We start from the raw sequence: 19097 nt of genomic DNA, 5'->3' as shown, positions 1-19097 counted from the left end.
TATATATTAAATGTAAATGTATTTATTTTTTATTGCCATCATATCCAATCAGAAGAGTCAAATTTAAATAAAATTCATTAAAATGCAATAATCTAAACAAAGAAATTATTTTAATGTCTAATTTGAATACTAATATTTATTAACATGTAAAGAGCAAATATAGCATATCCTATATATCATATCCTATTAAATTAATCAAATTAAAATAAATAAATAAATATTTACCACAGACAATATGAATAATCATATTTTTAAAAATGCAATAACCTTAGCAAAGAAAAAAACAATGTTTAAATATTTAATTTGAATATTAATATTTTCTAACATTAAAAAAATCACATTTTTGAGAGGAAAAAATATGCAGTGATATTTATCAAACATTACTGTACTACTGTAAAAATTCTCAATTAGGAACATGCTTGAGATATAAAACAAAACATTCAGTTAAATGTTTTTATTGCACATCATATCCAATCAAATAAATCATTAAATTAAAAATGTATAAAAATGCAATAATCTAAACAAAGAAACTATTTCTAATTTGAATACTTATATTTATTAACATATGAAAACAAAATATCTATTATATATATTTAATATAATATTGCAAATGCAAATTAAAATACACACCAGAAAAAAAATGAATAGTCATATTTTTTAAACTGCAATAATCTAGCAAAAGAAAGAAAAAAAAAACCCACAAAAAATAAAGACCAAAAAGAAAAATAACAATAATTTTTGAGAGGAAAAAATATTAGGGATGTAACGGTATCAAAACTTCACGGTACGGTAATACCTCGGTATGAATGGCACGGTACGGTATTTATTGAATCATTTACAGGAAAAACAAAACTAATGAAGAGACTCGAAAAAAGTGCCAGAAGTGTTTATTAAACAGTTTACATGAACACTGAACATATCAATGGCATACCAATTTGCCATCTATCTGTAAACTTTGAAACAGAAACTTAAATTTTTCAATTTTAGTAACAAAAAATTATTAAAGCATGTAAAAAAAAAAAAAACAGTCAAATCAGTTTAGCTGAATGAGTTGTCTGAATCTAGTTGTCTGCTTGAAATAAGATTTTTTTTCTTACCCCATTGGCAGATTATTTAGCTTGTTTTAAACAAAAACTAACTTAATTTTGACTTGTTTTTACTAAAAACAAGAAAATAATTTTTACTTGTCTAGAAAATCCTTCTTGATTTAAGAATTTTTAGATATTTTGGCTGGAAACAAGACAAAATTCTAAGTAAGAAAAGCATTTTTTTGCAGTGCAGTAGGCTCTCATGCCTTTCTTTCGCATTAAATCTTTATTAAAAACAATCCTTTAAAGAACTTTTCTACCTGGACAAGTGCATCTATTATGTTGCCTAGTTTATTTAAAACTGCACCTTTCCTTATTTTAAACATAGCCAAAAAGCCACGTGTTGACTGTGAAATTTATATGCATTTATGGTACATTTCCGTGTCAATCCATGTTAATTTTTACAGCGAACAATGCACTGTAACATTAATTCAGCGCATACAGCGCAGCAAAAAAATAGACTCGGTGCCGAAACGATCGCTGCACTGCTGCAAAGGCACCGCTTCTAGGACGTACTGCCGGACAGCAACCGCGTGCAGTCTGAACGCTCTAATCCGTTAACATGGGTGCTGAAAAGAATACGTAACGCATACGCACTTCAGACGGAGCAGGTTCGACCATTTCCATCTCTTTTCCTTGCTGCTACAGTCTGTAGCGACAACAGACCGCAAAGGATGATGGCCACGCCTGGGCTGATGGGAAATGTAGTTCCCGCTACCTCCCGTTCGCTCCATTCGCCTGAGCAAACTTTTCTCAGAAGACCTATTGTTTTATCGAGTCATGCGACCACGGTAGTATCGAAATTTTTTTTTATTGCGGTATGACGGTATTTACAATACCGTTACATCCCTAAAAAATATGCATAATGATGTATATATATATATATATATATATATATATATATATATACACACACACACACACACACACACACACACATACATATACATATATATATATATATATATATATATATATATATATAATTATCAAGAATTACTGATTACTTGATTACCAAAAATACACCAATATTTCAGGTAAATTAATTTTTTTTATTGCACATCATATCCAATCAAATAAAGCCAATTCAAAAAACAATTATTGAAAATGCAACAATCAAAACAATCAAACAAAAAGAAACTGATGTTTAGTTTGATTAATAATATTCATTAACATATAAAGAGTAAAAAACAACAACAAATTAACAAAAAATAAAAAGGTACAAATAAAATTAAAATTAAATAAAAACATTACATTTTGTCAATACTGTGACATTTATCAAATTTATCATTTACATTAACAAATTATTCTTGTGTAATGCCTGATATATCCTGTTAATAGACAGTGATTATGTGGAAAGCGTGTGATAAAGTGTGTGAAAGACAGAATGTGATTAACTGAATTCAACTCAAACTTGTTTGTGCTCAGCTGGATGCTTGAATACTGACAGACAGCGCCAACAGCTAATGAAAGCCCAATCATCAAAATTCAGAGGTCTGCACTGCTGGCGCAGCAAAACGTAGCTTCACAGGGAAAAGCCCTGGGTCATAGTGGCAACTGTGTGGGAATTCTCCTCTATTATTTCTCAGCCTAAGCTTTAATTAACAAGAGCACCGGTGCTTCAGGAACCCCTAATGGGCAACATCCTACATACAATAGTGCAGAGTTAAATTAAAGAGAGGTGCCACTGCATAATCTCACAATATCACACGTCCACTCATTGGTGGCAGGAGTTTTGCCGTTGAAGGTTCACAGCTGGGCCCTGGGCCAAAGGAAATTACAATCGCTGGGAAGTACGCACAAAAGCAGCCCTCCAGATAAGACGTAATAAATTCTTCTTTCTGACAAAACATTTAGAAGAACCGCTGCCTTCACGGTTGGCAAAAACAACAGCGGATTAGTTCAGCTGGGTTTTTTGGGAGCACATCACCCTGGTAAACCCCTCATTTCCCGACCATGTCACGGCTTCTAAAGTAGTCATTTTATGACGAAAAACAGTAGGTACGTGTTAGCACTAAATTGGGTTATTAAAACAAATGTCTGTGAAGTTGCAGACAGTTACTGAACTTGCGCCATTTCCATGCACCGTAAGCCCAAAAAGAGCCAGTTCTGAAACTGATTTCCTATGGATCTGTTTGGCTGACCTCTTTTGTCGAATAAAGCACAAGTGCAGGTCTACCTTCAAAAGGCACACTGTGAGAGCTTATTGATTTTGAGAGTGAAAAACATTTGTTGACTGCTGATAAAAAGCTTATTGGGTCAGAAGTCGCTCTGTGTGTTTTTGTCCTGAAATTAATTCAAACAAGACTGGCGCAGCTGTGGTAACACACTCGGCTGAGCCGCTCAAGGACACCCACTGACTGTCCGCTTTCTCAATCAGGGCAAGCCTTATTTGAGGTCACTCCTGCGAGTTTTGTTTTAAAGGGAACTCTGGGTATTAAAACTTGTATGGCTTAATAGAACATAAATTATGTCTCTTACTTAAATATGTGGTAGAAAACCCATTAAAAGTACAACTGGATACAAAAATAGATGGAGGCTATTAGGGTTTATTAATATTTTTCCATTGTGTTCATTATAAATCATGATATTGTAACTACCAACATCAATGTGAATCTAAATACAGCCGGCATTGTTTGAATCCTAACAAAGAAGAGCAGCTTAAAACGATGTGTTCATTTCGGGAGTCCTGCACGTGGTGTAAGAGCCTCGTCTAGTAAATATTTGGATCGCTTTGACCACGGAAAATCACTTTGGGTTGTTTGAAACAGTGGACATGACTGGTGTAAAATATGATACACAACAGAACGGCCGTCCACAAAAGAAAAAAAGGAAATATATGGGAGGATTATAGGCTAGCTGTATACCAAATAAGCCCTTCACGTCTTTGCATCGCGGGTCTTAAATTCCCCGACCCCATTGCTGGAAATTGATAGTGCATTTCTAGCATTGCGGCTGCTGTGAACTAAGTCAAAAAACGAATGCAGTGAAGGACGCCAAGGCTTTACGGCAAAACCCGACACTCCTCCAGTTTCAAGTAAAACCGAGATGTTCATACTTTATCAATTTTCCTAACCACGGAGCGATGACTCTAAGCTCTCAAAAGCCCAAAAGAGACGGCTAAATAAGGATTGGGGGTCTGGAGAGTAATATCCAATGCTGTAAATGTTCCCAAACATCTGGGGAATGTTAAACGTGACACTTCGTAAACAAGTTGCGGTGGTTTTCACGGTTTTACCCCGAAAGTGAGGTGACAGAAAAAGTGCAGCTTGGATTTTTGCAGCCTGTCAATTTCATCAAACGCTCAAGTTAATGTTTCCTGACAGTCTAAATATATAGAAACGCTAAAGAGAGCAGCAATGGAGAAAACTTTTCTAAGCTGTGGTCAAAAGTGTTAAGAAACTATAATCTGGAGCCATAGAGCAGGTGTTGACCTCAGAGGTCAATATGTCTTGCCGGCACACATGTCTTCTATTAAAACCTCTCAAGTGAGCTGCTATACAAGGAAAGGCAGCTCAACCTGAACCACAAGAATACCTCAGGACCTTCCCTCCAGACACCAGATCCCCTAAACAAGGCAAAAAAAAAAAAAAAAAATCAATCAGATGAGCTTCCTGAAAAATACATCTAGCAGACATTTCTCTGTGTGCCAGATAAACACTTCCAGACGCTGGACTACAGCCATTTTCCCACATGCTAAAGTGTTTTGACAGCCATCTCAGAAGCTCCGCTGTTTTATTTTGTGTATATTTTTAGAGAACAAGCAACACTAAAGTGGATTTCAGCAGAATTGGTTCATCAAAGCTTGCTGCTTACAGGAAGACTTGCTGGGAGAGTGTGTTAGTTCTCTCGAAAACCATGTTGAGACAAATAAATCGTCATGCTTGCACCATCACAAGACATATGAAAGAGTATATATGGAAGAGAATATATATTTCTACCAGATGATCAAGCGAAAAATGAGTAACATTTAATGTAATTTCCATATCAAAACTACATATTTTACAGTCACTGTTAAGCAGATTGATCACAAACACAGCTAAAAAGCTTCCTACCACAGTGGCCATCCTTCACAAAACTAATATCACAGTTTTATCACAGGCAGAATACAAGCATTTTAGTCAAATGGAATTTATGCAATATTTTAAACTTTTAACCCATGGGAGAAAATCTGCCCAATTCCGTGGAAAAAAATGCGTATGGCAACCCAACATCCAACATGAGCTGCATCCTAAACGATTTAAATACTCTGCATATTGAAAATTTTATTCAATATCAGAATGTTTGCTGGAGCGGGGTTAAGAAACTAGTCAAAACAAACAAACAAAAGGTTTTGATACAAAAACGCACACAATGAATGGCGACTGTAGAAAGCAAAAGCTGAATCCAGAACATTTTGGGCGAATTAGGAATCCCGGCCGGACAAAAGAGGACATGTCCGGGAAAAAGCGGAAATATGGTCACCAGATAACAGTTCATCTGAAATTGAAATCAGGTCGACCTTTACTCACCCTCATTTCCTTCTGAGCATTGGCATAAAACAAAGACATTTTACTGGACTAAAATTCATACTTAAATCGAAACTTGTTCCATAAATCTGATTCAGGTTCAGTTTCATTACTACTATTACTACTTCACTGAACTCTCAAAAAATCGACACAGAATTAGGGCAGATATGGTCAGATAGGGTCAATATATTTAGTGAACATCTGCATAAAATGTAGTATTTTTCTCACCCGAAGCAATCCTATGACATACAGCATTTGTGACCCTGGACCACAAAACCAATCATAAGGGTCCATTTCTATACATCACCTGAAAGCATTTTTTGTTAGGATATGACATTATTTGGTTGAGATACAACTATTTGAAAAATCTCAAATCTGAGGGTGCAAAAAATCTAAATATTGAGAATATCACCTTTAAAGTTGTCCAACTGAAGTTCGTAGCAATGCATATTACTAATAAAAAATTTAAGTTTTGATATATTTACGGTAGGAAATTTACAAAATATCTTCAGTGAACATGATTTTTACTTAATGTCCTAATGATTTTTGGCATAAAAGAAAAATCAATCATTTTGACCCATACAAAATCGCTAAAAAAATACCCATGCTACTTATGAATGGTTTTGTGGTCCAGAGTCACATTTTATGCCCTTTTGAGGCTTGAAAGCTGTATATTTCCCATTTGGTGCAACTTCTCCACAATCATGTTCTATGGAAGAAAGAAAGTCAAAAAGCTTTGTAATGAAATAAATGAGTAAACGATAGCTGAACTTTCAGTTTTGGTCATGGTTTTCAGGAAAAAGGATTTTTTTTTTACCATTTTCCAACAAAAGGAAAAATAAGCGGACAAATTACTTATCTGTTTCTTAGTCACTTCCTCTACTCAGTTCTCCCTCCAACTCAGAACATGTGTGAATGTTTTGAGCACGCTTACACAAAACACAATGATAGATAGCACATATGTCTGGAAAAACAGCCCGGACACTGTTATGAAGACATGTCAGATCTTTGAACCTAAAATCAATAGTATTTCACAACTATTTTCCGTGTCATGAACACAAAGCGTATCCTGTAATTCACACTCCTCTGTGATATAAACACACTCAATACACTCTACAATTTGGTTTTCCGTGCCAAGGTCTCATAGCTGTAGGATGTTGCAATTATCAGAACACATGTTTAGTTCTTGCTCAGTAGCAGGTAAAAAAGAAACTTGGTCACTTGTTAACTGTAATTTCACTTAGAGTAGTCTATGCATCTGAAAGCTGAATAAATAAGCTTTCCATTGATGTATGGTTTGTTAGGATAGGACAATATTTCTCCAAGATACTATTTGTAATCTGAGGGTGCAAAAAATTCTAAATATAGTCTTTAAAATAGTTCAAATGAAGTTCTTAGCAATGCATATTACTAATCAAAAAATAGGTTTTTATATATTTACAGTAGGAAATTTACTAAATATCTTCATGGAACATGATCTTAATATCCTAATGATTTTTGGCATAAAAGAAATATAGATAGTTTTAACTCATACAATGTATTTTAAGCTACTGCTGGTTTTGTGGTTCAGGGTCACAAAATGGTTATAAAATAAGGCACTGAGGTCTGTTCTGCATTTGCAAGCAAATTTACATTTGCACCAACAGGGGTCTCTCTTCAGCTAAAAACACACTGTCTAAGCCAATGTAACCTGTGCAACTGGAAAACGTCTTTAATGTTTAGAAGAAAATTTTTTCTAGCAATAAGTACAAAGCCAGAAGTCATTCCATGACTTTTTGCAATCAAACTTAATCACCATCATATATTTAAAACATGCCAGCCGTATATTTGAAAAAGCCAACAAAGCACTATTCACTGAAAGGGAAAATAACTCAATTACTTTATTACATTAAATACATTCTTCATTCTATCCTTGAACAGGCACTGAAATAATTCTCAGTCATTGGAGATTTATTAATCTCTCTCTGGCTTTGTCAGCGCCTGGGTTATATTTAGAAACGCAGAGAAAGGCACGATCCACAGGTCTGTTAATATGTCACGTCATCCATGGTGGCAGCATTTAGACTCTGGCACACATTAGTGAAGACTATCAATGATTCACTCCCACGTGACACGGATAACCCTGAACAGCTGTGCAGGTACATATTCACAAACTAGGTTAAAAAACAGCAACACAAAGCACCCATCGCATATGAAATCCAACAATGTTTTAAAAAAAGAAGCAGCTTATGTGGTATACTTAAAAAATGTTGTTCCAAACCTGTAAGACCTTCATTCATCTTTGAAAGACAAATTAAGATATTTTTGATGATATCCGTGAGCTTTCTGACCCTGCATAGACAGAAAAATTCTTATATAGTCCACATTTCGCTGTGGAGCTCTCGGATTTCATCAATAATATCTTAATTTGTGTTCCGAAGATGAACAAAGGTCTTACTGCTGTTGAGGGTGAGTAATTAATGACAGATTTTTCACTTTTGGGTGAACTATCCCTTTAAAAATGTAATGATAATGAATAAGTCTGGCCTCATTTACTTTCGGGATGAATGGGTTTACCATCAGAGCCGCTGGAAACATTTATCCATGCTCAGTACACACATTTTCGCCATGCCTCGTCTACCATCCATGAATGTCTCCAAATGTGAAGAACTCTCAGGGAGACTAAATTGTGAGGGAAAGCCCACCAGATTCCATCCATGTTGGACCACAGCCACTTCTAAGTATAAATCCTGGTGAGTCTATTTACTTTACGAGCTTTTTATTAAGTTGTCTGGTAATCATTTGTCCTCTTGACTAATGAGCGCTCAGACTGGAAATCAAGACTAATTTCTTGTGGTTTCTTCAGAGCCTAATTCGCCTTTTGGTTTTGTACTCACAGGATGTTTTCGAACTGGATCAAATGTTCGTATCAAGTTCTCTTGTGCAACGGTCGGGCCGCTGTCAGTGCTGAAATAAACTAGACTTCACCTCCCTTCAAAGAATAATTCATCAGAAAGGGTTTGGGGCCTGATGGGGCAAAGTTGCAATTGCTCAAGAGCTCTTCAGAGAAGACCATTTCGAGGAATCCCATATCGGCCACTTAAGCATGCCAGTGTCTGTCCATCCTGAGTGGCACTATGCTTTCACTGAATGGGATATCTATCCAGTGAAGGAGCGAGAGAAAACCTAAAGTGCTTTTCCTGCTTTTGGCTTGAGTGGCTCGGGCCTCTCTTCCACTTAAACCTCCAAAAACACAAAATGGGAACATGGAAGTTCACCGAGGTGCTTCTTAAAACCTTCCCATCATGCAGCTCTAGTGGAAGCAAAGTCCTCAAAGTCTTAGAACGTAAAGGCAGTTTCCCATAGATCAACGCAATATTACTTCAGTAGCAATTAAAATCACATCAAGGTGCCCAAAATGTTGGATGCCTAATTCAAAACATCTGTAAATGGTGTTTATATAATAGATAGATAGATGATCGAAGGAATGGAAGAATGATGGACAGACAGAATGACAGAACAAACGATGGATGGATGGATGGATGGATGGATGGATGGATGGATGGATGGATGGATGGATGGATGGATGGATGGATGGATGGATGGATGGATGGATGGATGGATGGATGGATAGATAGATAGATAGATAGATAGATAGATAGATAGATGGATAGATGGATAGATGGATAGATGGATGGATAGATGGATAGATGGATGGATAGATAGATAGATGTGCAGACAGACAGATAAAAAAAAACTGTGGCCGCCAACTGTAAACACCATATTAAAAAGCGGCGTCACCCACTCTAGAGCCTTGCAACCCCTGACACAAATATCTCATGGCTGAGAAGATCTGTTGTCAAACCATTACTCTCAGAGAGGATGGGAGGTGACAGAAATACAACAGTGAGCTAATGATCTTTACAGGGAGGCCGGCGTTAGTGAGTTGTTAAGAGCTGTGTGGGAGAGGTCAGGTATGACACTGCCCTTTGTCCTGAGTCCTGACCCCTGCACTGGATATTATAAATAAAGAATGACACTAATTAGACTTGGTTACAGTACACCTTGCTTGAGTTTGAGATATCTTAAATGATGCATTGTTGCTTAGTACCTGCCTCATATCCATATTTAAAGTTAATATGAGCACTAGGTGGTCCATTTTAATATTGCCAACTTGACTCAGTTAAGTTCTTAGTCTCTCTCAGTGCAATCAGATGGATTTTTATAACCATTAGCAGCCTCTTGGCATTCTCATTAGCTTTTGGCAATGCAAAAAAATTCCCAATTTTTATTGTCTGGCATCCTGTCAATTGAATTACATACATATAAAACTATTGTGGAAATATCTGCTAGCTCAAACTGGGGAGAACTATTGGAAACTATCATTAAACATTCTTCAAGAGATATGAATAGCTCATTGATTTTATGCTTCGGCAAATGCGTGTACCCGTGTTTGTCTGCATGTATCAATGGATGTTTATGTGCAAGGATGGGAATTTTTGAATATTGTGTGCAGCCACAGCAGATGTGCAGGGTGTCTGGTGTCCAGATGGGCATCTATTAAGAGGAAAGAACCCGAAGCACCAGAGCACCACAGGAATCAAAGCAGCTCCATTACTATAAACATCACTAAAGTATCTACAGATTCGTTTCAGAGCTACTTCAAACACCCAAAGAAAAACAACTCTTTATGGAGACTGTGACTGACTCTAATAGAGTCTCAAAGATAAGAAACTATGTAAAAGATTGCTAATGGTGTCATCAGTGTTGCATTGCTATATGGGCCATACACAATTTGTTCAAAGTCATGGTTGGAAATGTTTTGAATAAACAAAATGTTTTTTTTGTATGTATGCCAATTGTATAATATCAAAGGTACACATTTCTAGCAATTGTGCAGTTAATTCTCATATTGTATTTGCTGAACGTTTCCTTTCCAAATTTGTTGATACAGAAACAGTAATGTATCATTTAATAATAAGATTTTGCTTACATCTTCCTTGTAAATATATATATTTTTCTATTTTATTAAAAAGTTTTCTGAGGTAAATCAATAACAATTACCATTTTAACAATATTTCAAGTGTGATTTATGAGATTTGTTGTATTTTGAATCCAAATTTCTTTGTAAAAGGCAAAATTGATCATTTAGTATAGTATAGTTTCGGTCGTGACTGTTATGGTAGTGACAGTTTTATTAGATAACACCCCAAAAAAACAACAAAGTAGTCAGTATCGAAATTTCACCAAATGTTTCAGTCATGACTGTTACGGTAGTGACAATTTTATGGGATAACACCAAAAGAAAAACCAAAGATGTCACTGCCGAAACGCTACCAAATGTTAAGGCCATGACTGTTTCGGTGGTGACTGTTACAGCAGTGACAATTTTATGGGATAACACCCAAAAAATTAAGATGTCACTACTGAAATCTCACCAAATGTTTTGGTCGTGACTGTTACGGTAGTGACAATTTTATGGAATAACACCCCCCCCAAAAAAACAAAGATATTATTACCGAAATTTCACCAAATATTTCGGTCGTGACTGTTACGGTAGTGACAATTTTATGGCATAATACCCAAAAAAAACAAAAAAACAAAGTTGTCATTACGAAATTTCACGAAATGTTTCGGTCGCGACTGTTAGTGACAATTTTATGGGATAACACCCCAAAAAAACAAAGATGTCACTACTGAAATCTCACCAAATGTTTTGGTCGTGACTGTTACGGTAGTGACAATTTTATGGAATAACACCCCCCCCAAAAAAACAAAGATATTATTACAGAAATTTCACCAAATGTTTCGGTCGTGACTGTTACGGTAGTGACAATTTTATGGAATAACACCCCCCCCAAAAAAACAAAGATATTATTACCGAAATTTCACCAAATATTTCGGTCGTGACTGTTACGGTAGTGACAATTTTATGGCATAATACCCAAAAAAAACAAAAAAACAAAGTTGTCATTACGAAATTTCACCAAATGTTTCGGTCGCGACTGTTAGTGACAATTTTATGGGATAACACCCCAAAAAAACAAAGATGTCACTACTGAAATCTCACCAAATGTTTTGGTCGTGACTGTTACGGTAGTGACAATTTTATGGAATAACACCCCCCCAAAAAAAACAAAGATATTATTACCGGAATTTCACCAAATATTTCGGTCGTGACTGTTACGGTAGTGACAATTTTATGGCATAATACCCCAAAAAAACAAAAAAAAAACAAAGATGTCATTACGAAATTTCACCAAATGTTTCGGTCGCGACTGTTAGTGACAATTTTATGGGATAACACCATAGACTGTAAAAAAAATGGATGTAGTGTCTGTGACGTCGCCCGTAGGTTTCTGAAGAGCGTTTTTGAAGCCTATAGTGGGCGGGAGTCGGCCGTCGCCATCTTGGAATCGTGTCACCGCGCGTCACTCCCGTATAATTAAAAATAGGCAAAAAGGCGGGACGTGGGTGGAGCTGGTTGCTGAAACCATGCCTGCCTAGCGCGACAGTGGTGACAGCAGGCAATCGACCTGTCACTCAAATGGCCATGCCCTTAATTATGCAGAACTTTAAGGTATAATATAACTCAAACGGATGAGTTATAAAAAAAATACCCCCCCTCACAGTTGACATGAAGGGCATAATAAGCTATATAGACCAAAACCACTTTTTGTACCAGGCTGTAAACATTTTTTTTTTCTGTAAATTTGGCCATTTTAACATGGGGAGTCTATGGGATTGGCTCCCTTTTGGAGACAGTTTCTAGAGGCCAGGCGATGAATTGCAGTTTAAGTTACTTCCGTGTTGGGAGGCTGCCGCTTGGAAAACACCCCCCAAAAAATGAAGATGTCACTGCCAAAATTTTACCAGATGTTTCAGTTTTGTGACTGTTTCGGTAGTGACAATTTTAGATACTTTTGAACCTAGCTCAAAGATGCTAATCAGCTCATGGTTAGCTAGTACAGTTCTGAACAGTTGTGTCACACCCCCATTGGACTGTTTGTGTTGGTTTTTCCCTCTCATGCCCATATTTGGTCTTTCCTGTTCCTGTCCTTGTCATGTGTGATTATTAGTTAATCGTTATCACCTGTCTGTCTCACTATCAACCCTTTGTAAGTTGGTTTCAGTTCAGTGTTTGTTGTCCGATCTCAAGGTTATGTATGTGTGTGTTTTCCTGCCCTTCATGTCTGGATTTAACTATTGTAGATTATATTGTAATATAAGACTTGTCATTGTATTTCGCCTTCGTATTGTGCCTTCCTTACACACGACTGTGATAAGTTGTACACATATAAAGACTAAATGTAATGGAATAACTCCCAAAAAGCGTTTAATTGTTGAAAAATGGTGTTCGGTAGTGACGTTCTTTAAAGTTACACACAGATTTTTCATACTTTTGAACACATTTACCTCAAAATGATGGGGCCTATCTACTCACCATGTAGCTATGAGAGAGGGGGACTTAGGAATATTTTCTGATCATAAATGTATGAGTGTAGTTAAAACCAGTCTCAGCCAAAGGACTAAAACATACACTGTTTCGGTAGTGACATTAATGAATTCAAGAACGTGTGACAAACCTTTTGCCTTCAACCAGCATTAGGATTTATGTTGAACTATGTTGAACCAACATACAGGAAAGCATCCTTTAAAATATGCCCTAACTATCTAGGAAAAGCCTTTACTGTGTAATTACATCAGTTTTACTGGTTGTACGTGACCGACATAAACAAGAACATGCTATATACCATATAGGTTAATTGTCTATAATACTAGTGAATGGACTTCCTGTTTGGAATGAATTTTTCTTCAAACTTATCCACAAACATGCAGCCCTCACAAAAGCAGACGCAGCAGGCTCGTCATGATTTGAAGCCACCACAGTGTCACAAATAGAAAAGGTATTAAATAACAGCAGTCATCTGTCTTGTGTTCCTCCTGAACTAGATACTGATGACAAACCAGACACCGCAAATTCAAGAGGACAAGACTTAACACGCCTGATGTACACCTTATCACAGCCCATCAAAGATGTGAACATGAGACATATACCTGCATTTCTGAGAACATCTCCCTTCAAAGAAAAAACAGAACATTCTGCGTCAGTTAACGTGAGAGCGCTTGAGGAAACGTTTTAGGAAATGACTTCGGGGTCAGCTAACGTATGTCCACTCGAGTGACATAAAATGGAAAAGACAAATCACGAATGAGAGCTCTTGAAGTCTCAATTGTTTCTTCTGGATAGAAAATTGAAAAATGAAATTGTAAAAAGAGTGAACTGAGATTTGTTTCTAGGGCCCTATGATTTCTGAAATGCGGAAAACGCAATCGGGATCGCAGAATCCAGTCATAAAAATGGAATTTACTGAATAATGTGAGAATTTGACCATTTCATATAAACTAATAAATTGTTGTGTCATATACACACAGAAACTCGAAGGTCTCGACAGCAGTCCATCAAAATAAAAAACTGGTTTAATATGATGAAACTGTGGCAGAAATATATTACTATTGAACAAAAGAATATGTGTCTTAATATAATAATAATAATAATAATACAGTTTAATTTTCATTTGATTAATAGATAAATTAATGTTTTATGTCTTAATGTGGTTAATATAAAATACAATTTTGAGGGAAGAAATGTGTTTCTAAATTAATTAGACATGCTTTTTGATTGCTGAATTTTGATTTAACCATTAAAACAGTCCATAAATGTTTAAAATGAACAAAAAAGGAATTCAGGAAAATTTAAACGGAAAAAAAGGAATTTTGAAAAAATTTCATAGAGCCCTATGTTTCCTACAAAAATTACTCTAGTGATCTCACGTCTCCTCAAGAGTTTTAAAAGAAATATCTGAAATTGTACTTGGATTAGCCAAAACATCAAAGTCTGCCAATTAAAAGTCAGATATCTCAATATGAACTCAATTCTCATTAAATTCTTTCAAAAGCAAATTATCTAAAGCTATGGAATCAATAACTGTAAACTCGCTTTAACATCTCTGTCATAGCTGTTCCTCCTGGAAAGTGTTGAAATGGAGAGTGAACTGAATTTTCCTAAAATATTCTGCTCCACAAACTTATTTCCTTAAAAAAATTAAAAAAAATAAAAAACATGCAATCTTACGTCTTATCCAGAGTTTAAGTCTGCAATCAAAAGATTTTCAGTATTAACAGTATGAACAGTATGAGCATTTCTTTATAAAATCTTAAAGACCGAATAAATGAGATATGGAATTAATATCTCTAAACTTAGAAAAGAGATCTCTTTAGCATCTCGATTGTTTCTCCTACAAAAGTTGAGAACAGAGGATTTTTGAGGAAGTATTCTGCTTTTCATATTAGTTTCTTTGATAATCTTCAAAAGAGATCTCAAAAAACAATTTCAAACTGTGTTCAGATTAGCCAAGATATCAAAGTCTACCATCAAACGTGTTTAAATGGAGAGTGAACTGAATTTTCCTGAAATATTCTGCTCCACAAACTTATTTCCTACAAAAAAAAGACCATCAAAGAACTCCTCAAAAGAAATCTAAAAAAGTCTCAAATTGTGTTCAGATCAGCCAAAATCCCAAAGTCTGCAATCAAATGTCTAAAATTTTCAGGATGAACTCAACATTTTTTTTTTTTTCAAATCATCAATAAGCTATGGAATTAATATCTCTTAATTTAGAAAAGAGATCAATTTGACATCTCAATTGTTTCTCCTAGAAAGCAACAAGATTAAAAGGAGAGAACAGAGAAGTTTCTTTGGTAATCTTCAAAAAAGATCTCAAAAAGAATTTCAAACTGTGCTCAGATTAGCCTAGATATCAAAGTCTACCATCAAACATGTGTTTAAATGGAGAGTGAACTGAATTTTCCTGAAATTTTCCTACAAAAAAACAACAACATAAAAATCTTAAGCCTCCTTCAGAGCTTCAAAGAAAATCTTAAAAGGTCTCAAATTGTGTTCAGATCAGCCAAAATCCAAAAAGTCTGCAATCAAAAGCCTTGGGATTTTATTATGAACTCAAATGTTTCTCATCAAATTATTCCAAAAACAAATGATCTCAGCTAATAACTCTTACTGTATGTTAATAAATTCCCCACAAACTTATTTCCCACAAAAAAAGAGCATGAAATCTTACGTATCCTCCAGAGTTTCTAAAGAAATCTCAAAAAGTCTCCAATTGTGTTCAGATCAGCCAAAATACCAAAGTCTGAAATCAAATGTCAGAGATTTTCAGGATGAACTCAGCATGTCTTACTAAAATTTTTGAAGTCCAAATAAATGAGCTATAAATTTTGCTTAAGTATTCTGCTTGGCATAGTAGTTTCTTTGATAATCAACAAAAGAGATCTGAAAAAGAATTTCAAACTGTGTTCAGATTAGCCAAGATATCAAAGACTACCATCAAATGTTTGTTTAAATGAAGAGTGAACATTTTCCTGAAACATTCTGCTCCACAAACTTATTTCCTAGAGAAAGACCATGAAATCTTACGTCTCCTCAATAGTTTTAAAAGAAATCTCAAAAAGTTTCCAATTGTGTTCGGATCAGCCAAAATACCAAAGTCTGCAATCAAATGTCTGAGATTTTCAGGATGAACTCAACATGTCTTATTAAAATCTTTGAAGTCCAAATAAATGAGCTATGAATTTTGCTTAAGTATTCTGCTTGGCATAGTAGTTTCTTTGATAATCAACAAAAGAGATCTGAAAAATAATTTCAAACTGTGTTCAGATTAGCCAAGATATCAAAGACTACCATCAAATGTTTGTTTAAATGAAGAGTGAACATTTTCCTGAAACATTCTGCTCCACAAACTTATTTCCTAGAAAAAAGACCATCTTACGTCTCTTGTGTTCAGATCAGCCAAAATACCAAAGTCTGCAATCAAAAGTCTGAGATTTCAGTATGAACTCAAATGTTTCTCATCAAATGATTCCAACAACAATTGATCTGAGCTATTAACTCTTACTGAATGTTAATACATTTCCCATTTGTGTCTACTTTTGGAGGAACTTTATGAGACACCTCAGCTGATGATACTTAAATAAAACATAACTCAAAACATCAAGCCTCATAGTTTTTCTCTTAGATGTACAGGTCGAAAAAAAAGAAGAAAAGGTGTTATCTTTATGAATATGTTAAGTAAGGGCAGACCTTCAAATGAGTGAATGGTCTGTGAGAGACTTAATGCCTTTGTAATGTGTGCAGACCCCCTCAGGTAAACTCTCACACATCAACACAAAGCAAACGGGAGGAGCTAAGATGTCAAATGCCATTTAACCTGAACGATCCACCATTGTTTTTCACTGAAAACAACAACTGGAGGTGTGATGGCAACAAATAGAGATTCCTCACTAAGTACATGTTCTTTTTCGCCTCAGTAAAATACAACACAAATATAGTGCTATGTACAAATATTTAAACCGTTCAGAGTTATGAGTCAAACTAACGTTCAAAGGTCAAGCTAGTCATTGTTTCACACAACTAGGTGCATTAGTTTCTGACTAACTAGAGATGAATCAGTCACAGGAATTCCTTGGGTGTAAAATATGAGACTTGACACTATTTGATCCAGAGTATGAGATCGTTTCCAACTGGTTAGCTGAAACAAATTTGGAGATTAACTAAAAAACCTAAAGGCTGGGAATGTCTATATGCTTCCACAAGTGATTGAAGTTACCAAACACAAACACACACTTTAGAAACAAAACACAAACACAGCAACTCTGACTCATAAAATCTTATGTAACTAATGCCATGTTGTTCCACCCGGTCGTACCTGCCGCTATCCTGTTAAGCAGTTGCTGTCGGGCAATGATCCTGCCCAGCCTGTACCCAGACCGCCGTCTGAGGGGATCCATCCTCAGGTAGATATCCTGCGACTCTGGGCTCATGTTTCCCAGGTACTCGCTGCTCTCGGTGCGCTGCAGCTCCCTGTACATAATCACACAACACGAACCGTCCGGCACCCCCCTCCCCAAAAACAAATACCTGAAGGAGTCACGTAATCTGTCCACCAACAAGCCAACATGTGCGAGATGTGAGTCTGTGGAGTTCCAGAGGGGTGCCAGCTGTCGGCCCCGCCCACTTTCTAAGTCACATGACTAGAGGTGAGCCAATGAAAAGCCAGGATGACGAGGGTAGGGCTTGTGGCCGAGCTGAATTCGAGGTCTGTGCGAGCTCTTGGTTCAGGAGGGAAATATAAATACCAGAGGAATGCCTGTGAACTGAGCGAGTGGAGAAAGCTGGAGACCAGGGGGCCGTGGGAGGGGAAAAAGAAAAACAGCGTGGCTAAGAGAAACACCCAGAACGAAAAGAACAAGCTTGCTGCTGTGAAGGCCCACTCAGGTGCCAAGTTTGCTAAGGAGGAGTTTGTTTGTTGCGAAAAGAGAAATGAAGAGTGGCAGGAAAAGACAAACGTTTGGTTTTAGAGACTTTATTACGAAGACTTTATTATGAATAAGACAATACAAAACAGAGCCAGAAGTGACTGTGTATGTGAGGATGAAGAATAGCAAAAGGTGTCTTGTTGGTAAACTCAATCCCCAACACCCTATTTGCTCTGAGCACAGTTGGCCTTCACCTTGTGAAACATCCTTTTAGGTTAAAATGGCCATTTCACACATTCAAATTGGTTGTACAGGAAACGTCTAAACTGTAGGTGAAACACAAGAATCTTTATTTATGCTTAAATAATGTGCATTTGTCACTTGGCTTTAATTTCCAAGTGATTTCCAGAATAGAATAGAATAAAATAAAATAAAAAAAATAAAAATAAAAATAAAAATAAAAAGTGTCATTAATATATTCCTAATTATCTTTTACCTCAACTTGCATTAAAATGGTACAAATATAAAATAAGAAGAAAATTTTTTTTTTAAATAATAATAATTTCATGTGTGAAATGGTCCTTTATGCTAAAATGGAAATTACCAGGTGATCTCCTAAACAGATTTCTAGAAACATGATACATAAATATAATAAAATATGTCATTAATATATGCTTAATTATCTCTTAGCTACACATGAATTTAATACATGTAAAAATATAAAATAAAAAATTAAGATTAAAACATGCATTATTAAATAATAATAATACAATAATAAGGTTAAATATAAAAAATAATTTAACAAGAATAATAATTTGATAAAAAATAAATAAATAAAATAAAAAATGAAATTAAATGTATTGTTAATATATGTTCGTAATTATCCCTTAGCTCCACTTGCACTAAAAAATACAAAAATATAAAATAAGAAAATAAGATTAAATATAAAAATCAATTTAAATAATAAGAATTTAATGTATGAAATGGCCATTCATGTAAAAATGGCAATTTTACAAGTGATTTCCAAGACAGAATTGTAAAGACATGATAAACAAATAAAAAAATAAAAATAAATGTTATAATGTTATTATATTATTGAATTTATATATATATGTATATATATATATATATATATATATATATATATATATATATATATATATATATATATATATATATAACATATAAG

General features: G+C 35.3%; 1 protein-coding gene across 4 annotated transcripts in view; it reads right to left on the bottom strand.

Moving 5' to 3' along the window:
- The window catches only part of stard13b (StAR related lipid transfer domain containing 13b), a 114204-nt gene that overhangs the window by 28967 nt on the left and 66140 nt on the right, over window positions 1–19097 (bottom strand). Inside the window, exon 1 of one of the 4 annotated variants that reach the window (XM_073817284.1) lies at window positions 17359–17558. The exons of the other annotated variants lie outside the window; for them this stretch is intronic. Coding sequence (XP_073673385.1) covers window positions 17359–17521 — 163 coding nt within the window. The 5' untranslated portion in view covers window positions 17522–17558. Of the gene's footprint in view, window positions 1–17358; window positions 17559–19097 lie in introns of those variants that run through there. 4 annotated transcript variants of the gene reach the window in all.

This window comes from Garra rufa, chromosome 14, assembly GCF_049309525.1.
Source record: "Garra rufa chromosome 14, GarRuf1.0, whole genome shotgun sequence".
In the NCBI taxonomy this organism is placed as follows: Eukaryota; Metazoa; Chordata; class Actinopteri; order Cypriniformes; family Cyprinidae; genus Garra; species Garra rufa.
This window is presented reverse-complemented; position numbering and strand designations above follow the sequence as displayed.